General features: G+C 39.0%; 1 protein-coding gene across 5 annotated transcripts in view; it reads right to left on the reverse strand.

Moving 5' to 3' along the window:
- The window catches only part of TRDMT1 (tRNA aspartic acid methyltransferase 1), a 39,909-nt gene that overhangs the window by 13,279 nt on the left and 1,882 nt on the right, over positions 1–24,748 (reverse strand). The window contains exons 1-5 of one of the 5 annotated variants that reach the window (XM_054816522.1): positions 16,232–16,546; positions 7,555–7,664; positions 5,785–5,861; positions 4,259–4,330; positions 480–545 (exon numbers count right to left, since the gene is read on the reverse strand). In XM_054816522.1, the coding sequence (XP_054672497.1) occupies positions 480–545; positions 4,259–4,330; positions 5,785–5,861; positions 7,555–7,664; positions 16,232–16,295 (389 nt within the window). In that variant the 5' untranslated portion in view covers positions 16,296–16,546. Of the gene's footprint in view, positions 1–479; positions 546–4,258; positions 4,331–5,784; positions 5,862–7,554; positions 7,665–10,867; positions 10,931–12,208; positions 12,454–15,848; positions 16,020–16,231; positions 16,547–24,748 lie in introns of those variants that run through there. The other 4 variants (XM_054816521.1, XM_054816523.1, XM_054816525.1 and 1 more) reach the window with 4 other exon arrangements.

Below are 24,748 nucleotides of genomic sequence, written 5' to 3' on the forward strand. Positions count from 1 at the left end.
TTTCAGTATATATACTTCATACTATATGTGTGGACCATTTGATGGCAACCCTGAACCAGTGATAATCTACTATCACCGAAAGTTCTGAAGAAAGCCCCCACACTGTACTGTGATCTTACTACAAAATACCACGAGCTGCTGTCATGGATAAAAACCCAAGACCTCTGAGTGCAATACCTATTGCTATTTTTCTTTGAAAATTAATATTGAACCTTTCTAAAGGACACAGGATCATCAAAAAAACAATCAATGAAGTCAACTTGTTATCACCTATTTTATCTCCTTAGAGAAATAAATAGTTATTTAGCAAGTTCCTTTCACAACCTAAGACTTTCATTCCTAAATTAACCCACAGCTGCTAACTGTGCCATCTCACTCTATTTTGTTAACTTGAATTCTAAGAAATAAAAATCCTGCCTTCCCCTTCTAAAGAAGATGTCCTTTATTAGAAAGTAAAACCTGCATAAATTAGACTTTACCTCGCAGAAGAGGATTCAAATCCTTTAACATTTTCTAAAAGTAGGTATTTTGGAAGCTTCTGGAGCCTACAAGGAAAAAAATAAGGTTCAACAAATCAGAGTAACAAGATGTAAACTACATTATATTCATCCACAGATTTGCTTAGCTACAAGAAAGATCAAAGTATTTCCACATTATGCCAGCTGTTAAAGTTTAGCATCCTTAAGAAAAACGTACCTCAACTTTCAAGGTTGCCTAGATCAAATCATTCCAAACTGAATTCAAAATGTAGACTGCTGGTAATTATAAAAAACAACAAAACCCACTTATGTTTATATGGAGTGCTGTAACCTCCTGTACGCCATGCATGTACTTCTGAAAATGCTTATCACTGTTCATAATATAATAATATTATTATTCAACAGATTGAGTTTGTAACAGAAAAGACAATTGTCATGGGGAAAAAAAGATCACTATTTAACCATGGAACAGAAAACTTTTGTGTTAACGTGCTTAAACCTGAAATCAATGTCAAAAAGTCACATCAACTTTAGTGGTAAAACATTAGAACCAGTATTCATCTAATTGCTTTAAGAAATATGACATGTTTAGAGCTTAAACTGTAGATATCCTCAATTTTCTATACTTTTTCATTTTGATGGGGGGGGGGACTGAAAAGAGGTGCCTACGGTTAGCAAGATTAGTGCAGAAGTCTGGAAACTGGCACATTCCAAAACCAACATATGAAATCTCTGGAGAAAGAACCATACCTGAACTGTGCCAGGGACCATTCTAACAATTTAGAAGCACAGATGATTCAGAATCAAGTCCCTGGGAACACTCTCTGGCACTGATTAATTCTCTAGTAAGGCTAATGTAGACATAGTATGTCTGTCACACATTGGGATCTCAGACCAGCATGTAGAAACAGGATACTAATGCCAACAGACAGCAGCTCCATGCTTAAAGTCAGTAAGTAACTTTGGACTTCCACTGGTACCAAACACAGCAGAATTTGTTTTAGCATGTTCTTAACTACCATAAATTAATCACATGAAGAATTAAAGACCAAAGCGTTTCACAAGAAATTGGAAAATGTACAAGATACTATGTCAAATTTAAAAATACTAAAAATAATAGTGAAAAAAATAACACTAAAATGACAGAAGTAGCAGCAGACAAATTCCCCACTGAGGAATGGAGAATATATCTGCTGGTATGTTTACCCACACTCAACATCATCATCACCTACTATGAAACTTATTTTTAAAGTAATGAATCCAGAGCATAGCCTGAAATACAAGAGCTCATATGGGATCAACAGATCACAAGACAAGTAATCACTATACAAAGAGTATGTGTTAAGTACTTGGCAGGTATTAACATTACAAATGTGTCTGTAAAAGTAGCACTTTGACATCTTAGCATTCAATTTCCCTGGGTTATGGTTTGGGCACAACAGACAGTATTCGGACCTTTTGGGTCAGACTTTGTTTGCTGGCTGGATTTCCCAGGTCTTTCCAGATCTTGAAATTGTCCTTTCCATATCTCCAATATTTGTCTTCCCAGGCTACCTTTGAGCCTCATTTCAGCAACATTTCATTATAAAAGGATGAACATAAGGTAAGAACAGCCAAGGGACGAGAAATTATTTTACAGTTTCCATAAACTGAATGCATGCCATACCACTTTAGAATGCAAAGTGATAATTCCTATATTAAGAATTTCCCTTTTGGGGCTGAAATACTCCATACTCAATGTCTGGCAAACATGTCATATCCAAAAAATACACAAACGCTATCTCAGTAAAACATAAATCTATTGGAACTGAGAAACTGTGCAGAAGCCACCTCTTGAACATATTACAGACTGCTTACAGTAAGTACTGCCTTGAGAAACAACCTGCCCAAGGGAGATAAGGTCATCAGCAGGGTTTCATGGGGTGCTGAGATAAAGTGCGAGAGCCAAGCCCAGCTCCTTTGCATCGTCATGACGAAAAACATATGTCCTTCAGTGTCTAAAGCTTTGGTTTTGAGAAGGAAATGCTTCTGCCCTTTATCCAGCTAAGGCTGTGGGCAACCTGGAAGCAACATTTCCATATTAATGCACAACAATGTCCCAAAAGCAGCCAGCCTCTTAACTGTGTCTCAGTTTAACGGAAAGGAATACTGAGGTCAGGGTTCCCTTAAGGATAAGGAAGGTACTATTATTCTGACAAATTAGGAACTTACACACTATCAGCTGGTTTTAATTTATCATTTTGAAAGGTCAGTCTGAAGGACTGAGTTACATTCCTTATTCCAGAAAAGACATCCATTCCAACTTTTGGAAATCCACACTATCTCCCTGTTTTTGTGTCTCTGATAGAAGCAGGGGAATAATAATCATCTTTCTTTTTACCTATTGTCTAACTTAGTAGGCTACAGAACCTGTATTATTGTGTTCTGTTTTGCGTACTCTGCCACAGATTTCATATGTGATCCCAGCCAAGCCACTCAGCCCTTCTGGGGCTGTGTTCTCTATCTGCTGATGACAAGGGCAAAGAATTAATCCCATTAAATGTTGCTGGCTGCAAAAAAGTTGTTTCTGGAAAAAGGATGAAGACCCTTTTCTCCCAGTGTTAACAGTTTGAGAGAAAGGCTGTTCTTGGTACCGGTTTCCTTCTATGCAGAAATCATTCATTAAAAAAACCCAAACAAACCAACCAACCAAGAGACAGCCAAACCTCCCTTCATCCTCCTCCAATTCTGAGAGCAAGGAACATATAGAGAAGAGCTGTCCCAGTCTCCAGCAGAAGCAGGACTACTGGGAATGGTAAGTGTCCAGTGGACTGTAACTGATGCAAATTCTCAGGCTCGTGCCAATCGGTGCCCAGTGGACATCTCAATCCAGAAGCAGATTTCTGCTGGATAATCTCCCTGAGCAGCTGCTTGCTCCACTTTCCATCTCTTCACAAAAAAGACTACAAGCATTCCTTAGAACTGATTTTTAACACTCTCAATAAGAACAATTTAGGTCAGCAAAACCCACTTTGTTTGGATTTACTGTTTCAAAGTTAAACACATATATAATACAAACAATTATGGCTATTTTATTAAGAACTGGGGTCTGACCAGGCAAAAAATGAAAGATCAATACAAAGACAAGAGCACTGTTCAGACAATGCGGTGCTATTTGAATTCTTTAGTATTGCTATTCAAAACAAGAGACTGTTCTACAAACCAAAAATACAGGATCTGCCCCAATATATCTAGAAGCAGCACCGAAGAGACAGAATAGACACTTTAAAAAAAGAATGGAAGGGGACAGAAGATGTGTCATGCAGTCAATAACATATGTAAACAAACCTTCAAATATTACCTATTCAAAAGGTGACTAAATGTTGAATTAAAGCTTTTTTAACCTGGTATTTCAAACAATTTTCATGTTTCCACAATGCCCATTAGCAAACTATATTACCTATGTCTGCTTCTACATAAAGTCAGTGCAAGTTTGATGTTGAAGTGAAAAGAAATAACTCAAATTTTTTTCATTTATGATATAGCCAGAGTTTAAACAGACGCACAATAAAAAGAAAACCAAACAATAAAAGCATATACAGTAACTATGAGATTATAATGGCATTAGTAAAATACAAGTATTTGTAAGTTAATATGATCATGTGAAAACAAACAAGTAATACAATGCAATACTAGTAGTATCCCTGTAAAACATTATAGATGACTTGTCTCACTGAAATATAAAAGACCTACTTAGTGACAACAAAGGCTTAAGAACTGAGGTAGAAGTTCATTTATACCTTGGGAGAATATCAAGGATATAGAGAAAGCTCTTTGTCCGTGGATCAGATATGTCACCTTGCAGCCCAATTCTAAGAAAGAATAAAGAAACACCTGTACATTACTCAGAGCACACTGACATTTGACTTACATTTTTCTATAGAATGCTGACACTTTTTGCTTTGAGTTTCAAGAAGGGATTCTGCAAAAGCATCATGTACAGCCATGAGGATCTGCTCACAGAGGCAGTGTCCTAAGAAATGCTCTAAGGAATGAAAGTCTGCCTCTGGAATCCATCAGCTCACAGCGAGGTTAAAATTGAAGCACTCAGTAATGAAATCCACTTCCCAGCCTGCAAAGTGTTTAGCATTCCGGTCTTGTCCAGTAAACCCCTTGAACATACTTGGCTCTGAAAGAACAAAAAAACCCCACTGGGTTCCTGGGAATACCCCGCTATTTTACACTGAATATATTAAATTATTTCTATGAATTAAAGCCACAGTGCTCACCATTTTGCAGGATTGAGCCCCATGTGAGTAACTTTGTAACCAATTTTGTAACATTAAACTGGAATCCTCATGTAGGTTATAAAAATGATAACATAATATAATGATTCCAGACTTGTGTTCCTCTAACTTATACTTGCATTAAAAAGAATAAAGACTTGGTAGAAGAGCTTTAGCGCGTCTCTAATTTAATTAGTCATACACATATTTTTCTTTTCACTGTATTATTAAAAAAAATTTTGAAGGAATGATTCATACATACATCATAGGTTTGCACAAATACATCTTTATAGATCAGCAACACTTTGGAGGGTTTTCTTTTTAATCTTGGAGCATTCAATGAGACATACTTTCTTGCAGAAGCCAGACTTTTTCATGAAGCTACTACTTTGCATGAGTACAGTTACTAGAATCTTACCTCCACTGGTCACTGCTGTCAAATGATATGAATTTGAAACTGATCTGACAAATAACATCTCAGTAAGTTAAGCTCTTAATTAGCAAGATATTTCTCTGTATCATCTACAAAATAATTTCAAATCCATTATCCTCCTAGTCTTAGCTAAAATAGAAATATTCCTCAAGATAAACTGTTTGTGTGCACGTGCAATTTTCAAAGTACAAATAAAAACAGATGACACTCTTGGTTTCAGGCAGAAAGTGAGAAATTCCAATCCCCCTTCTGGAATTGTCCCAGGGAAAGATTAGACTGATATCTAAAGGGAAAGGAAGTACTCCTAAACAGTAAAATCTTTGAATTTCACTGTTAGAGGAACAATAAATTATACAAAATACATGCTGTAAGAAGCTTACGTAAACTGAGTTAAAATATTACGAGAAATGTGATCGATAATTAAGATCCAAATTGCTACATTTCTTCCAGTTCAGTAAACATCATGGTGAACAGAGCTACAACATTTTTGTTTAGGAAGAGAAAGATACACAGATGAACCACACATAGTGTCACCCTTGAAAACATTTTTCCTTTAACAGTACATACTGTAATAACTGCACTTTTCTCCAAAGTGTGCTATATTTACCTTGTAAATGGTTGACAGGGAGGACTCATCAAAATCATATCAAAAGATAATCTGTCAAATTCTTTCAGTGTTATGCCCTGAATAAGGAAAAAAATAGAAAAATGTTGAGTGCTGTGAACTGTATGAAACTCTCAAGTCATTTTTCAGATCAAACTACCCCTCTTACTTCCACTATGTGCTGCATCTAGTAAAAAACTACCTAATCTCCCATTTGACCTAATAATTTTAATTTTTTCTACCTTGGCAAACTATACAATGCAAATATGCATTAATTGCTTTGAATATGAATCCAGAACACTAACAATGTTAGCATCTATACATAATCCTGAGGTTTTTATCTACTCGTTCTTTCCGAAGAGGTGTGTAGTGGTTCTTTCAGTAGGCCACAACAAAATACTGACTAGTTATTTCTCCCCATTCCTCCTCTAAATAAAAGCATCATTCAGATACTTCAGATAAGAAGTCTTTGTACATCAAAATCAATACTAGCATATTTAAAACAGGTGAAAAAATATTAGATCTTCTCAAAAGACAAAATATCTGAACAGAAAAGTAGCTCAAGTGTTAACACGACAACTTTCACAACTCCAAATTGTGGGGTTTAACTCTTAGGAGCTCACTACCAACGCATCTTACAAAGTTTACTTCATTCCAGTTTTTGCCCAGTAAAATCCCCTCAAAGATATTATATGGCTGAAAGCTCTACTCTGCAAAAATAGTTCTGTTCAGAGAAGGAAGAATTAGGTCTGTGGCATGAATTAATTACACCATTCCTCTACACTAAATTTTAACCAATAGAAAAAGGACAACAAATTAAGGGGCCAAGAGGAGATAAGAAGGATAATGATCAAGTAACTATGAGCTGGACAAAGAAATCACTGCCTTAAATATTTTGAGAGATATCTATATAGCAAATGTAACATAACTGCCCACAGAAACTAGACAAAAGCTGCTACTTTTTTCCAATAAATTTAAAGAAGGTCTTACTGACTGTAATCTGCTCTTAACTACTATAAGGAGATACAGGCAAGCATTCTTCTTTTCCCATATAAAAGTGTAAACTATCATTTAGCCTGTTATTATTGAGTGCTGAATAAGCATTTAACCTTTAGCCACATATTTAAGTCTTACTTAAGCTGGTATCTTAAAACAAATTCAGTATCTTTTACTGTCATGCCGTAAAACTGTAAAAGAAGATCAAGAAGTATACTAACTAAATCCCAGCAAAAGGACATGCCTAGTTTGCCCCTTAATTATTAAAACAGAATCCAGTTTTATCTAGTTGTTCTTCAAATAATTTGAAAATGTGACATAATTTCTAAAACATTTGATGTATTGAGCCCACAAAACAAATGCAAGACTGTCCCATCCAGTATATTTTCTTGTGTCTTACTAAGCTCAACTATTACTACAAAACAAAGGCATGCCTCCAAGTAATTTAATTACATTCTTTCAAAATCCATAAAAATATTTTTTTAATCTAAAAATATGATTTTTGTCATTCCTTTATTGCTGGCAAGCATTCCTCTTGACATTCACATAACCTTTGCTGATGCAGCAGTCAAGACTTTCAGGAAAAGACTGCAATGTGAATATACCTCTGACTTCAACAAGCAACCATAGTACAAGAAGTCAAAGTTATTGTAAAACAGTTATACTTGTAACAACATAAATTAAATATTTTTGGTTTTCTTGTTACTAATAAGGACAATGAAGACAACTTACTTCCACAAATACCGGACTAGAGTAAAAGAGACATTCATTACTCACCTCAATTGTCTTTGCCCATAATGGTGTCCCGGGAAAGTTGTGCTTATAAACTTCATTGGCAAGAGTGTTCACATCAACAGCACCAACAACTTCTGCAGATGTGCAGCTTTCTAAAATTAAAAAAAGAATTTGAAAACTGTAGCTTCTCTTTTCTACTCTTGGAAAAGTGTTTTTATTCAGTTGCATTACAGCTATGCACAAAAATAAAAGGGAAATCACATGATCACACTCTGCTGTCTTGCCTTTAAAACTTTATAGGAAAAATACACCATGTTTCTAATTGTATGGCCAATACTTCCCTTCCTTATATATACAAAAATGGAAGCTAACTGTGCACTTCTTAATTTGTAGAAACAGTCACACATAAACTCCAAACAGGGTGCATCTCTACAACACTCCCACCTGCACTCAGCTGGTCTCTGTGGCCACCAAGTTCCTTAGCTATAGGAACGCAGCCTGAGTCAACCTGCCAAGCCCCCCGCTGCTGCCTGAGCCTCTCCAGCCGCTGACAACTTACAGAAACTGTGTTATTTTAGATGTATACTACTTCTCATTGCGAAAAAATAGCACCAATAAATATATCTGAGGTACATCTACTCTTGCAATAAAACATTAAGAAGTTGCCTGAAGAACATTTGTGCTTATATTCCAATAAAACCTTGGGCCTTGAACCCAACTCCTGCCTCCTTTGAGTTCAAGATCCCCAAAATATCAAACGCTTTGAAGGACAACATTTGGCAGCTCCTCTTCTCTTGATATCAAAGACACTTAGATGTGTTATTGAAAAGAAGAGAGCACAGTGTAACAAATCTACTGACAGCTAAAATCCTGAAAGAAAAATACACTAAAAAGAATGTAAATAAACAATGGTTGATTTATAGAGTAACAGAATAATAGGTTCTACAGAAGCTAAAGACATAAAACGAACAGTGTTTAATCCACTGCTAATCACGCCACACTATTTATTATCACTAACCACAATACCTTCACTGAGGCTTTTTATTCAGGAAGATAGGCTGTGGTCACAGTTTTAGCCACAGGCAGAAAACAGTGATCATACTTCCTGACATATACGACCAGTTTCAACCACCAAGAAATTTACATTATGGTCACCATTAAAAAGCCCCAGATGAAACACAGGCAATTTTATTATTTTTTAAAAAACAAAAGAAACAAGGCAAATAGCCACATGCCTCTGCACAGTCTCACAACATGCTCAAGTAACACATTAACAAATGACCTTACGAGACATCTTATGAATTACTGCTGGTCAGCTAATTATTTACAGTTTGAGAGGATGAAAAAAAACAAGTATGATGTCCCCAGTGGATTTGAGTGATGTAGTTATCACCCATCCACTATCTTTCAGGTTTTAAGGGCCATCTTATTCAAAACTAAGATGAAAGAGAAATCCACATATGGGAAAGATTGTAGCAGACATTTTAACAAAGACCAACCTAGTTCTTCTGGGTTTATCTGGTGCAAGACAGCAAAAAGAATAGGAATTTCACAAGAAAAAGATTTACAGATGGCTGCCCATCAAGGGTCAAGATACAAATCATTACTTGCAGTTACTGTCTCGACATTTTGACCACAAATTGTAACTGAAGCATTAAATACAGGAGGTGTGTCCACAAGGACAACAGAATGACTACACCTGAGGTTACGGAACAGGTAAGTTAACACTGACATCTAGCGTGAAAAGAATGTCACCTTAGCAGGCTGACTGTCTCAATTCACAAGCATATTCAAGAACTAACACTTTCATCTTCCTAAAACAAAGCTGCAACACCTAACTATTAGGAACAAACCTCAAGTACTGTATAAGAGACTGCTTTTCTCCTTTATTCTTTCAGTTCTTAAAACATGTTGTCCTGACAAGCTGATCCTTACTGTGTGTTCCAGGCACTCCAGAGGAAAATGAAAAAAGAAAAAAAATCAAACCCCTCAAATTATTCTCTAAATGAATATATAGTTTAAAAATGACAACTGGAAAAGCAGACAGTGTGCCTTCTCTCACAACTCACGATTCAGACACTCATCCCTTCTACTAATATCAATCCAATCCCCCCCCTGCATACACACAAGAAAAAAGCAGTACTGGGGATTTGCACAAGGGACTTCACAGGCCCAAATGCCTGGAAACACTGAAAGAGAGCACATAGCTAATAGTAATTTATGGAATCCCCTTGCAATAAAATGTTCAGTATAAACCAGAGATGCTAACCCACACAGAAAAGGGACAGGAACTTTTCCTGAACTTTTCCACCCAACATCCTCTTTTCCCAATTCAAAGACCTGATAATTTTTTCAAAGCTGCTTCTCCTCCTTTTCAAAAGCTGTGGCTCACTTGGGAGTTCCTGTTACAGAACAGACTCCCTCAAAAAGCTGATTAAGCGTATTTGTGTGAAAATACCCTGGAAACGCATGAAGGAGCTCGAGCAGACAAGCAGATCTCACACATCCAACCTAACAAAGAAAAGCTTGTGTAAATTTCAAACAATGCAAAAATGAAACACTTTTAAAAAACTCCTCCTCCTGAAATTTAAATAACTTCTATGTTAAATGGTGATACTCCGTTTTGCTATAGCAATTACATTTATTACTTCAAAAATGACTGTAGGAATGTATCATAAAAAAGACTGAAAGCAGAATCTAAAAAACCAGAATCAAGACTGTGTTTAACTATCACCCACTGACAAAAGGCACAAAAGCAACTCAGGAATACGAAAATGCCGCTGAATTGCTGACTTAGCGAGACATTAAATCAACTCCCCAAAATATATAGCAGAACTTCAATACAGAAACAGACACAGCTCTTGGAGAAATTTTTTTTTCCAAATAAGTACATCAAATTTTCAAAAAACAGTCATTCAAGAAAATTAGAACTATGCAGAAAACAAACTAATTCTTTGTAGACTAAAGAAAAAAATAATACACATTTTCTAAGTGAAACTAAGTAGCTGCTGGAATACTTGATTTGCAATATTCCTCAACACCACTTGAGACTTTGCATTTCTGAACGAGATGTTGTAGCTCAAAAGAAAGCCACAGGCATGATGGGGAAGTTACTGAAGGAGGTGTTACTGCTTATTTTTAGGCAGACTAGATTGTAATACTCTGTCTTGGCTGAAAGCAGATGAACTTGAATTTGTACCATCCTATTAGGGCAGTACTGATTCTGCACTTGAGTCTTAAAAATTTCTAGGATCCATATAGCAGAAACTCTTTAACTGTTATTTAAATTGCCTAAAGAGGCAGAAATCAAACTTTGAGTCCCAATTCTCTATTTTGTTGCATATACAATGCTTACTTGAGTTATGAAGTAGCCACTCAAGTGAAACAGATGCTGCTGAAATAATTGGAAAGTGTGGCATTTGAAACAACGGAAGACATTAGCTTCTGATTTGGAAAAAACAAACCCAAAGGGTGTCATCTTCAAACACCGAAAATAAAACTTCTGACATTACAATATCTGTCCTATTCCTCGTCAGAATCAATTCCTTTGTCACATGTTTCTAGCAGACCTTAAAATTAACATAGATCTGTTTATATTCACCACTGTACTTTTGTAATAGAATCATCAATGTCAGCAGAGCACATGAAATACACGGTGTTATGCCAAAGGCAGAGCCTGGCAGATCTCAGCGTATTGGAAAATCAGAGCCAGAACAATTATCTATTCTAACAGGTATATGGAAACAGATGGAAAAGGGAAGATTAGTCACATGTTTTGTCAGTCCTGTTTCCTTTTAAAATGGACAGCAAAGATTTCATTTAGGAGTAGTCAGCTCTTGGCTGAAATGATTAGGCTGAACTGCCCATGGCGACAGTAAACACAACTATCAGTAAACTTGGTACTTGCTTCCCGCAGGACACTCAGCAACTTTTTCAGTGCAGTATTTGTACATGATTTGTTCATGTTCAGCCATATAAACTATGCAAATTTACATTATAGCACAACTGGCACCATCCTGCGCTACCAAGGGCTATATTTTAGAGAAGCATTACATCAAAATGAGTTTAGGTGTAAGAACTTGCTCAAAGCGGCAATATTTTTGTTTTGCATTGTGCTGAATCCTAAAGTTACTTGCCAGTTTTGTCTCCTTTCTTTCTCCTCCTGAGACAGCTATGCTCAGTGTAATTATGCACACCAGTTTATTATGCTGTGCAATTCACAGAGATAACCAAATGAAATGAATAAACGGAGATGACAGACTACATGAGACTTGAATTCTTATTCTGTAAAATTGAACTATAACAATTGCAGAGAAAAAATATCACCGTCTTTATCACTGCAAAACTACGGTATTTTTTAAAAGATGTCCTTTCACATTTTATGCACGGACATTTTCCGTGACCTGGCAGATTACAAATGCTTGTGGTAGAGACCTGGAACCCATTTTTCAGGGGAAAACTGCCTAAATTAATAAGCCAGTTTAAGTTTGTTTCGGTTGGGAATGAGGAAGAGCAGGCTGTTTGTTCAATGGAAAGTTGCTAAGGAAATGAATTTGTAGCCATAGATTTTCTAAAAATAAACTGCTGTATTCTTCACTGCAGAAACTCTGCACTTTATATATAAAGAATACATTCACACACACAAAAAAATATATAAAATATTATAGGTTTAGACGTATATGATCTGAACACCAACCTTTATAAATATTGCAAAGCTTGGAGCACAGGGTAGGAAGAAGGAAGAAATGCACTTCCATCTCTTAGCTGCTTCAATCTTTCAAAAGTGTGAATATGAACAGACTCCCTGACTTCTGACCTCAATCAAGCTCAACTTTCTAAATTACGTCTTTTTGCATGTCTTTGCTGTTAAAATACTATTATAAAGCATTCAAAATCTAAAACTAGAAATTCTGCATATGCTGAATTATCTACAGCTGAAGTATCAACACAGAGCTACACAATCTCCAAGATCTTTCTTTTTCAGTTTTGCACTGAAATCTAAATTCAGGAACAGCCTTCTTTTCACTGTCAAAAAGAACCTGATGCAACTATGTAACTACGTACTAATAACTTCTACAAACTGTTAATAGAGAAAAACTTATAATTATGAGAGTATAAAGTTCCATTAATTTATTAAAATTAAATTATTTCTTACTGTAGGCAAGGACAATCTCAAAACCAATTACGTACTACTTGGTGCCAAATGCATTCTACTTTAATGATGGCTCCCAAAACTATGAACATCCTCATCCTGCAAGCTCAAGTATATGGTATCCTGAAACTAAGTTTATGAAAGATCACAACCAAAAAGGCTTCAAGGTAGAAAAGGCACTGTCAGATTTCCTGGAAAATGCCTATTTGCCAATTGAAAACACTAGCAATTTCACAGAAAATTGGACCAGCTCTGCTAAACATAACTGGCTGCAAAACTGGCTACATAACGTGGCCAGAAACCAACACTGAGCCAGAACTTGCCAGAGCTCCAGAATCCCTTTTGTAGAAAAAGTAGCTTTCCTGGGGTGCTGCCACACTGAAGTATTCCATGCTCTCTCTTTTTTCTACATGTTCCTATTATTTCTCTTGGCTGTACAGATTCACTAGAAACTATACCAAGAAAATAAAGTATTACACATAATCTTCATCTCTCGTGTATCTGGTTTATGAAAGCACTGGCGAAATGGAGGGCTTTCTTTCAAGCTTCATACTTATACAGAAAAAAATCCTTCTAGTATTTCCATACTTGATTTAAATGGAAGATGCCAAACAATCTGCCATTTGCTAGATGATATCCAAAAAATTCTACCAGAGACATTTTCAAATAGCATGGTTTCATATACACATATAGGCCTAAAACATATAAGAAATGCTATTATTACATATAAAAAGTACTTACAGAGGAACATTCATTCTTTTCTGTTTGATTTCCACATAAAAGCAAACACTTAAATCCCCCATGACTTTACTTTGTTCCTTTATAAATTGTATAAGAAAACTGAATCCAGATGTCTGAGACTTAAAAAGAGAGAACAGCAGAAAGGATCAAAAATGCCTGCCTATAACAGTATCCTTGAATGCCACTCAATTCATCAAAACTAGTTTTATGTAATGACCTGTCATTAAATACTGAATTTGTGCAAATTGCATAGAACCCTTTTTATTCAAATTGCCTGATTATTAGTTTTAACAACACTCAAAACAAGATTTTCATCTAGAAGTGTATGGTTTGGACTTTTTCCAAGACAATACAACACCTATGGGCTGAGTTCTCATATGCTTCCCAGAGAAATAAGTGCCCAGATTTGAAAACAAAAGTTATATCAACTGTAATGCAAATAGCATTGTATCTATCCACTTTGCAAATTTCAGTTGGTATTTAATCATTTAGTACTATCTAGGGTCATTTACACAAATAATAGTTTAGGTCTCCTCTTATACACAGTCCCTTCATCTGTTTTGGCTGGTACTACTACAAAAGAATCTGTCTCACTATTCATACTTACTGTAATTTCTTCAAACGTAAGCCTAGAATAACAGAGATTACAACATGCACTGACACTGATGCATTTGTTCAGCGAGTTCAGAAACAGTAAGCCTGGAAATAAATTTACCCTTTCAGGAAATAATACAAGGGTTTTGGTTAATTCCTTCACCCTCCAAATTACACAAGACACAAAGGTGACATACGCTCTCAAACCTCCATATGCACAGTAACTATCCACTGGATACAAGTTTACAGTATTCCGATAATCTTCTAAGGCTGCATTCCCAATATTCCCATTCTTTTATGTATTTTGTTGTGTTGTAAATGATGCTTTCTTAGGTGGCCGTCCACAGCACATCAAATCTGGCATTACAATTTATTAACTCTTGCAGCACATTACCAAATATCCCCAAGACATCTATTATTATGTTAAGAACATAGCTAGATAACATTCAGTAAAGATTTGTTACATACATGCACACACCAACACATGACAAATAGTTGAGTGAAGGATCATGGTGTAAGGAACCAGTAAGTTTCAGGAACCAGTCTACTTTCTATGGAAATTCTATATAACACATAGATAGTTCCCCATCACTTCAGAAACAAGACTACTAGAAAAAGTGTTACCGTTACAGCTATATACGCTGTCGACAAAGTGTAACACCCTCTTCTCATTCCATAAAGATTCCAAAATCTGCAGTTCCATACAAAGATATACTTTGCTCTTAACATTCTAAGGATGTTTCTGGAAATAAGGTAGATGCTTCCTTGCATCAGGTGGTTAGGATTATTTACAATAACAATGTAGGTGCCTATTTTGCTATGCTCTGTATTCTTATACATTATAAAACATATGTACATATTCAAGCAAAAATTACATAGTAGAAAAAATGCTGCACTGGCAATTGTGAGCATGTTTTAAGCAAATAAATGATACTAAATGGATTCTACTCTGTAAGCATAACCTTTTAATATTACACAGCTCTCTGGAAAAATAACAAGATAAGGTGATTTTTTCACCTGATGTTTATATGACAATGGTCTCCGCTGTCAAGTATAAGAGAAGGGCTGCTAATGCTTAGGAAGGCTGAAGTATCTGAAGATTTGTAGTTACAATTAAAATTATTATGGTCATTCTCATAAATTATACAAATGTGTGTTGAAACCTGGACTTCAAAGTAACAAGGCCCAGGGCGCTTTACAAAGGAAATCAATAACCCTAACTCAATTTTTTATTTGGGGAAGCCCGGTCACAGGGAGCTTACGGGACTTGCTGAAGGTCACCCAAGCCATGTTTTAACAATTCAGCAAACTGAGATCCAGGGTTCCTTGTAACAAATCAAAAACTCAACTGGGTCCACAGTCTAGCATGAACTCTCTATACCAGTTCAAATTCCACATTCAGTTTTCATATTTATAAAATGTCATACCAATCTCAAAGTCAGGCTCATACTGGATCACGTATCATCTATTCACCTAACCATGTCCCACAAAAACCAAGCCTGTGTGCATGCCTATGGGATACCCTGGCTAATTTGATTATCATCCTATGCACCTGCATGATCCTGATCCCAGCAGCAGGGGTGCATGAGTAGAAGACAAAAATCACAGCCTTCCCAGGAGCAGCTGCCTGGGCCAAAGAACAATGGATCCCTCATTTCCATCCCAGTGTGCTCCTGGGTATCTGGTGACACTCAGCAGGCCAGGAACGCTGTCAGGCACTCCTTAAGTTTACAGCCATAGACCCCTAGCGCAAACACACATCACTAGCCAAACTCTGCTACCAATCCCCCTTACAACCCGCCGGCATGCAGCCCCTGACAGCAGACTTGTCAGACTGCACCAACCCCACCGCCATACAGCCACTGTCCTGCCCCTGCAGAGGGGGATGCTGTGCCTCCAGGGCATGGGATGAGGGGACTAGGCCGGCCTTCCACTGCACAGCTTCCTTCCACACGATGCTTGTGCAAGACGGCGGGGGGAGGCGACACGCCCGATTGGGGAAGGGGCTGCGGGAGCAGAGGGGCCATCTTAGCCCGCCCCATCGAGAAGATGGCGCCCTCCATAGCCTCCCTTCAGGGGCCGGGGTCTCATCGAGAAGATGGCGCCCTCGGAGGGGGAGGGGGGAGCGAGAGGGGAGCGAGGAGGGGAGCGAGGAGGCGGGCGGGGCGCACGGCAGGGCCGCGGCGGCAGCGAGCACCGAGAGGCGCGGCGGTAACGGTCACTCGCTGGTACCTTTCAGGGCCTGGTGCATCCCCCCGATGCCGCTGTAGAGCTCCAGCACCCGCAGCGACGCCATTCGCCGGCAGCCGGCGCCCGGCCCGATCCTCCCGGTGGCCTCCCTGAGCGCCGACCTGCCCGTTCCGCCGCTCCTTCGTTCCCACCTGCCTGTCCTCCTCAGTGCTGGCAAGCAGCTGCCAGCCCCCACCAGCTGCGCAGCTCGGGAGCAGCAGCTTAATTTAGCGTTGCTAATTGCCTGTTAAACCCCAAAGTGGGCTTAGGTCCGGAGAATGAAGCCGCTCCCTGGCTGCTGCCCCCTAAGGTAGCTGTGGGGCTGATACTGGCCAGCAGCTGTGCTGTGTCCTCCTTGGAGCGAGGGCTCAGGAGAAAGGTCCGCTCCCCGCCATGAGTCCCTTTGGGGTCAACGTCTTTTCCCGGCCGAGGGCTCCTCACAGGGGCGGCAATGAAATCCCCGAGCCCATTGCCCTTCCTCAGGCCCTGCCCTGTTACAGGGTGTCCAGTGCTTGCTGCGGGGGGGGAGGCCAAGCCTGGCCAGTAGCATCAGGGTAGCAGGGAAGGGCAGGCTGGAGGCCAAAATTAATTCAGGTGGCCTGTACCTGGCCAGGGCACAGGGAGAGAAGGGGGGACGCAAAAGGGGCTTATCCCCATGCGAGGGGGTGCATGCTGGCCTGCTGTCCAGCTGGGCAGCTGATGCCAATGGTGCTCGGCAGTTTTATGGGCCTAAACATTTTGTGATTTCGGCATGCAGTGATGTTTTTGAGAAGTCATTTCAAAGCCTGCACCGCTGGTGGAACAGGAAGGAAGGAAATAACTGATGAAACTGTTCTAATTTACCCTAACACGATGAAATTGCCTTTGCTAATTTGGAAAGGAAAAGGCGGCTTGAAGACATCGTTGCCCATGAAAAGTAGTTTCTTTTTAAAACAAATGTTAGACTTACGCACACACATGCATATATATAAAACCACCAGAGTAAATATCCTGCACGCTATTACGTGGGTTACCCCCATGCATGAGCAGACATTCACCTATGCCTCAGTTTGCAGATTTAGATTCTAAAGTGAAGATAGAACCTTAAAAAAAACCCAAACCTGAACATGTTTCTCTACTAATTTCTTGAGTTAATCATATTTTTGTGGAGCCTCTTAAAAACCTGTCAAAAATAAAGTGAATTTGAGGAATATTTATTTTTTCTTTGAACATGCGTTATTCAGCCTGTCATAGTGACTCCTACTTCTTGCCTTTCAGTAGAGAAAGAATTTTTAGCTCAAAGTGTAGGGCAAAAAAGGGAGAAATCTGCTGCCTTTCAACACACTTCTCCAGAATACAGGATGCATCAGCTGTGGAAAACAGTGGAATTGGAAACAAAATTTTCAAGTAAGAATATTGGACCTCGACAGCTTTTTCAAAACAGTTCAGTAGTTCACCTGTGGATCTTCATCATCAGAGTCTGGGGTTACTGCTTTATTTGTCAGCCATGGAAGTAATCACGTGACTAAAACAAGAAGTCCAAGGTCTACTTCTAGAATTTCTGAAAGGGAAAGCCTCTGAGGTATGAGAGGGGAGCAGTGCGCCTTGCAGCCAGCAGTGAGGCAGGGTGCCTGCACAGATGGCTGATGAAGAACCAAGAAATGTGGGTGAATCTCTTGGCATAACAAAACCAGGAGTGTGCTGGTTGGAGAAAACAGTCATGGGACAAAGACGGTGAAGGCTCTGAAGAAGGGGGTTCAGGATGATGAAGGTAGCTACAAAGAGCAAGGTTGTTATAGCTAAGGAGGTACAATTCAGTAGGACCCCTTCCAAATACAGATGCAAGGTGAAGGTAAAGAAAAAGGCAGCTTTTGACTACTGAAATTAGTAAAGCTGATGAATGAGTTTGACATCCTTGTATTACTATTTCAGCAACCTATACATCACAGCAGTGCTAGACACTGTAACGAGTGGGAGCTGTAGGCAGCCAGGAGCAGTTCATTTATTTGGAGCTGCCCACTACCTGGAGCAATTAAAGGTATAATGGAGCAGTATTTCCTTATATCAGACAGGGAGACATAGCTGAGCCCTATTTTTCCCTCCATTTTCTTGCCATTCACACATGGGAAAGGTGGAGGCTGGTGGAGAAAGCAGCAGCAATGTCTTTGCTAAACTGGTGGCAGTACAACATTCACTGCTCAGGGGAAATCCTCCACCTACCTACTCCACCAGGCATCCTCTGTGTAGTAAACTGGGGAATCTGATCAACACGCCTCTGCTCTGGCAACAAAGAAGTTCATAAACTAGGTTGGGATTTTATTGGCTGCTTCTTGCAAAGAATGGGAAACACCAAAATTTCCCTAGTGCTCATTTTTACACAACTGCCACTAGCCAGTTTTTGTAATTCTGTATAACTGTGCCTGTCCTGACCTAGTTCTCATTATTAATTGACAGCTGCAAAAAGGACCAAAATGAAAACAGGGAATCTGGAAACAGTTACTTTTAGTTCTCTTCCCTTTATAAATGTAAAGTCAGAATAATAATAACCATAGGTTTTGGATCAGTTCTGCTATAATAGTATTTAAGGTATGCTGCTTATTTCAGAGATTGAGGCAGTGGCTGAGAAGTGCCAAGATCCATGGCCACTTGTACCTTTCTTCTTACAAGAAAGCTGAATGATTCCACAGAGAGTCCTGTGAAAGTGATCATTCATACTTCACTCAGAAAATCTTGCTAACAAGTGCTGGCACTGCTATGGGGCAGGCTAAACAGTTGCTCGCTCTTGATCTTGTGGCCTCGAAGCAGCCACATGTCTGCAAGATTTCCCAACCGGATCTCTCAAACTTACTGAAATTTGGATATTGTGATAGCTCCTTCTTTCTCCACTCCATCCATATAGGATGGTTAGGATTCCTGTAAATCTCAGTGAACATTTAATTTGATTAACAGAGATTAGTAACAAAGTTGAAGTCCAGTGTCCACCTCTAGACTCTTAACTTTTTTTAGGACACAGGTGTGGGCTGTTTCATATATCAGATACAGCTCAGAAATATAGCTGGCTTTAAATAACAATTGATAGGCTTTTCTGAAAAGACGTTAGTTTATTCTAAATGAGCACATCTACAGAACTATGATAATGCATTGATGAAGCAGCTATTTTCTTGACTCTAATGTATTTATAGTAAAATATTTTTTAAGCAAACTGATCATTTAATGACATTTTTAAAGCCATTGACATAAGCCTATGATATCAGCATTTTCATTGAGACAGCTTTTGAAAACTCCTGCCTCCTAGCAACCAGCAGCATTTCCTCAATGTAGAAGTTTCCAAAGTTTGCCCACATCTCTGATATGATATGATACAGGTAATCATGCGAGATCTGAGACTGTTGCCCTGGTAACCAATAAACATATCCAGTGCAACAGCTACGTGTGGAAAGAGGAGCACGCAAATGAAACCACTGCAATATTTTTTCTTCTTACAATGCTTTAGAATTGTTAAAAATGTTACAATTATCAACGCTGCCAAACGACATCACAGAAACATGCAAAACCCGCTGTCTTAAGATTCTGCATTGTACTTGGCAACTGAAAGGTAGAATTACAAACTATGACTGGACCGTATGCTCTTGTCCTCCAAGTGAGAAGAAAAGATTTTCACTGTTGTGTTTCTGTAATTCACACCAGCAACAAATGGCACACAACAAACACACACAAAACATAGTACAGGCATCTCAAGCCTTCTGCAGTTACACGTAACTCTTCTCCCTGCCCTCCCATCTGCAGCAGAACAGAGACGAACAGGCCAGCAAGGCCTCTGCCTGCACCCAGCCGTGAGCAGAAGGTTGCCAGTCTGCAGCACGTCACAGGGCTTTACGGATGCTGCAATACCGCAGCAGTATAAATTGCTTCAAGGTTCCTTTGAATGTAACCCCTCAACATAAGGCTAGGTAATGGAAGCTAGTAGACCTGTAGCTGTGACGTGTTTGTGAGCATTTCCTCTATATTGAAAAAATGGAGAGCAAGAAAAATGTCTTTCTGCTGATACACCAAATGTTTAAAAGCACATTCACAGGAATCAGCCAGAATGTCAATGCAGGCAAATATTAATGTTGACGGCTGAACAGCAAACGCTTCTTGTGTCTGAATGTCCAGTATAACCTACTAAATACCGAAATGAGGATCAGGAAGAGTATACAGACATCTCAGCTGCCTAGAAGGGAAGCTCATATTCTGGGTCAGAAATCACTGTGGCTAGGAAAGAATGTGAGGCATGTCATACCCTTGCAATGCAATCACTGAATTGAAAAAAAATCACTGAGAGTGTCTAGCATAAATTATTGTTTCCATAACCATTGGCCCAGTAGGTTACTAATAAGCCTGAAAACCTTTTGCAGTTTATCAAAATTGATCTGTACTGGATGTAATGTTTCAGGGGGAAATTTATCAGACTTGGTTTCAGCTGAAGTGATGCTCAGCAAAAGTAACTCTCAGCCGCGGATGTGGCGTTTCTGGGAAGCCTGCTGGGCCACGCCAGTATGGCTAATGAAGCCTACGATTTTCATTTACAATGCCACGCATCTGCAAGACTAGAAATGAAACCCACATCAAACCAAGTTTGTTAGCCTCTCCCAACGCATTTCTAAGAACTCTATACAGGGGAAATTTATGTAGCTAAAATTATTTGGAAGAGTTTTTAGACACAAACATTTTTAACCTTTCTCTTTTCACATGTATTAATCTCTCCATTTCAGGATTTTATTTTCAGGTTCTGAAGCTATGAAGTGTGGAAAAAGGAATAAAAAGACATTGCTTCTCTAATTAAATCTTTACTTTTCTGGTTTAAATAAATTTAAATCTAAATAAATCCGGCCTGTTTGTTGTGTTTGGCCTGCAGTGGTCACCCTGGCTGGATGAGATGCATGTTTACATAATATTATTGACTTTCTTGTTGTACTTACACATTCCAGTGCTTGACAAAAAAAATACAGGATAAAAAAAGGCTAGTAACCCATATATATTTTATTTTTGTGTTTGGAATCAGACCCTTGAAGGGTCACAGGAAAGGGGGGACAGCAGGCACGGAGCCAGACGGTGTTAAAGGGAGGACCAGTTCAAGCCAGGATGAGATAATGGTGTGGGAGATCCCAGCTTGCTTGCAGGGGCAGGAGGAAACAGCATGGTGCCTGCTGCTCTCTCGGGAGGAGGGAGGATGAGGGAAAGGACAAAAAGAGTGCAGATGGCGAGCCTGGATGTGCCTCTCACCTTTTTGCTTAAGGCAGGAGTTTTCATCTCCAGCATCCCCATATGATGTGCACGGTATGTAGGATGCAGAGTGACAAATTGAGAAAGATTTGTAGCTGTACGTGGGTGTTGGTCATGCCGTTTGCTCACAAGGTCGTCTAATATCACCTAAAGCTTTTGTATACCACAGACTTGTCTTTTTAGGAGTTCAGCCCCTGCTCATACTTTCAGTGTCACGTGATGACTTTAATCTTTGACTAAGACTGTAGTTAGCGCAGGACATAAGATCTCTTACACTGATCACCATGGTGGTAGGATTTCAGTGGTAGGGTGTTTCCTCCAGACAGAAAGAAAATCTTTAATGTAGCCACAGCAGGGCTGTAACTGTGAACTTGAGCTGTCTTGCAATTAGATAAACCACAATTGCACAGAGTAAGTACCATAAAATCTGCCCAAGAAGCTAAGCATTTGGTGCCTAGGCAGCATGGAGGTGTCTTCCACCCTGGCTATATTGCTGGCACTTTGCAAGTGAGTTACTTTAAAGCTATTTGATATCATTTATGAACTGTAGTTACAGAAGTGATTGCACTGTATTTTCTTTCTCGCTTTGGATGTGTCTACAAATGTCTGTCAAGCACACCAATATACTAAAGCTTAGTGGCTGGGACATAGCTCTTTTCTACCAGAAAATCTTGAAAAACTCTTGGAAAACAGTCTATAAAAAAGCACAGGCTTGAAGAAGTCATGAGATTTTGTAAGGATAAACTTAAATGAAGGATAAATTGAAAAGTTATTATGCAAAAAATCCCAGCTAAAATATAAAAGGGTCATTTTTGGCTACCAGGCCTTTTGGGTTACTGTCCCCCAATTAAGTATTGCCTCAACTAAGAAAGAAAAGCTTTAGGTTTTCCTAAAGTTCAAACAAACCTTTTTTACAAAAAGGGCTATGAATTTAAAATGGGTTTTTTTTGCTGAGACCATCTGGAGAGACAAGCCCCAATAAGCCTAACCTAAATGGGCCAAGAAAGTCTAAAATAGTTCTTTCTGAATAAGAGCAAGCTTCTTGCACAAGATATCTGCCAGTATGGACTGGCAGTGTCAATATTGAGCGGCAGGGAGTTGGGCTGATTTAAGACTCCAGCAAACGTTTCACATAATTCATAAGAGAAATACAATGGGAAATTGTTGGAATTGTCTATCAGGAACCCTGCATGTCAGATGAAGTCCCTGAGGATGACTTCATTGCAGTAACAGTGCCAAGTCAGATGTAGCACTCATCTGCTATGGTATAGGACACAGTTACTCAAAAACTAACAGAATTAAACACAAGTAATTAATTAGCCTACACTGTGCATAATTCCCATTGTCATTACCAGTCCAGGCATCATGTATATTGTAGTACAATAGTATTATGTCCTTCATCTGCAGGATATATCTCAAGATTCCTCTTGATACCACAGAAGTTGATTATTTTCAGAATACAACTGCAGGACAGTGGCATTATTGCCATATTCAGGGTAAACCATTCCTCAGTCTTTGAAAGATCCTAACATCTGACCTGCACGTTGTTTCATCCTAGTGTGCTTCGGACTTACCTGGTAGGCTTGGTAACTTCCATGTCATGGAGTTTATGGGAAATGCCTGATCCATATCAAATAAACATTGGCAAAAGTCCAAGAGTCAGCAAAACTAAAGCATCTATAGAGCTCCTAAATAGGTTTTAGGTCCTTCCTCCTGTCACCCTACACAAGCTCTCTTCTACCCAATGACCATATGCAAGACCAAATTCACAAGGAAAATATCAGGTAGATAGTGAATTTGTTTTTGTAATGGGAAGCAGGACACCTTTCCACCTGAAAAAATATGAACTCCTCTACTCGGCCAGATATTTGCTCTCTTCCTTCTCCAGCGTACACACCATCTGCTCTACATATAGTTAATAAATTTTCCGCTCCATTCCCTGTAGCCCACAATATTTTGTGTATCCTGTCAGCTTAAATCTGGATCATCTTCCCTCCTCAACCCCAGCTGGACAGAGTGTATCTATGCTTGAAAATTAGGCATAGAGCTGGCACGTAAAAACAACTTGTCTTCTCAGCAGCTCTGTCTTCCCAGCTCTGGGGTGTGTGCACCACCGCCTCTTTCCTTTGTAAGGAGCCAACTAATCCCAGAATGGCTAACACAATGTACGCTCAGTTTCTGAGTCTCATTGGAACCAAGGATTTGGCAGAAGAACTTGGACTGAGGAATCCACTAAAAACTTGGCCTTCAAGGAGCTAGTACTGTTGTGCTTGTCCTGGGCATCTCAAAGGAAGAATAGAACAATTGCTGCATGCAATTAACGATTCCATTGCTGTGTCCTGCCTCTTCCTCAGAAAGAACATCATCATTTCCTGGTATATCATGGCAAGAAAACATTATGCTATTTATGCTTTGTGTAAGTGATGGAACTGGGGGAGAGAGAAGAATGAAATCACTCCTCAGATTTAATTGTTTTTTGGCTAGAGGAGCTCTTTAAGCAGTTTGCTTTGAAAAACCTTGGCCAAAAAGAAGTAGTAAATGTCTAACTGACAGGGTTCGTTAATGGCATACTAGAATCCCTTCTTTTAGCTTTTTCCAAAAGAGAGAATGAATCATCTTTGAAAAGGTTTGCAATCTCAAAATTTAAAACAGCGGTCCCAGACAGATTAACATTTATGGCTTCCCATTGTAATGTGAGAAGTGAATGTTCATCCACGCTGTTGACTTCTACCTGTGCCAGTAGCTTACTGCAGGGATAGCAATTCAGTGCTGTTCATGATAGCAATGTCAAGATAGTGAAATCAGTAATGTGGCAAAGGACAGAAAGAAGCCCCGCACATTATACAACATTTCACAAAGATCCAAACTGACTATACATTAAAATCCTTTATCTGATATTTAAGATAAAAGGTCTTTATAAAGTGCCTATCGTGATCCTTGAACAGTTCCATGGAAAGGAATACCTATATTGTCATCAAAATGCACTTTAAAATCATTTGCATTGATACGGAAAGAAAATAAGGTGTTCCAGAAAAATCATCTTCATGCAAATATTTGCAATGGTCATTTATTGCATTTGTGAGACCCACTCAACATAAAATGCACAGTTAAAATTAAGTCTTCATGAAACAAGTTCCAACATTAAGTATCTGGGTGAGAAGTCAACAGTGCTGAAAGAATTTCTCCCCTTTCCTTCCCTTATTTGTGATGAGCTAGGCAAGCTTTGCACCATAGGAAAATAGTTAGTAGATGTTAGTACCATCAAATCAAAGCATC

The sequence above is a fragment of the Grus americana genome, chromosome 2, assembly GCF_028858705.1.
Source record: "Grus americana isolate bGruAme1 chromosome 2, bGruAme1.mat, whole genome shotgun sequence".
NCBI classification, from domain to species: domain Eukaryota; kingdom Metazoa; phylum Chordata; class Aves; order Gruiformes; family Gruidae; genus Grus; species Grus americana.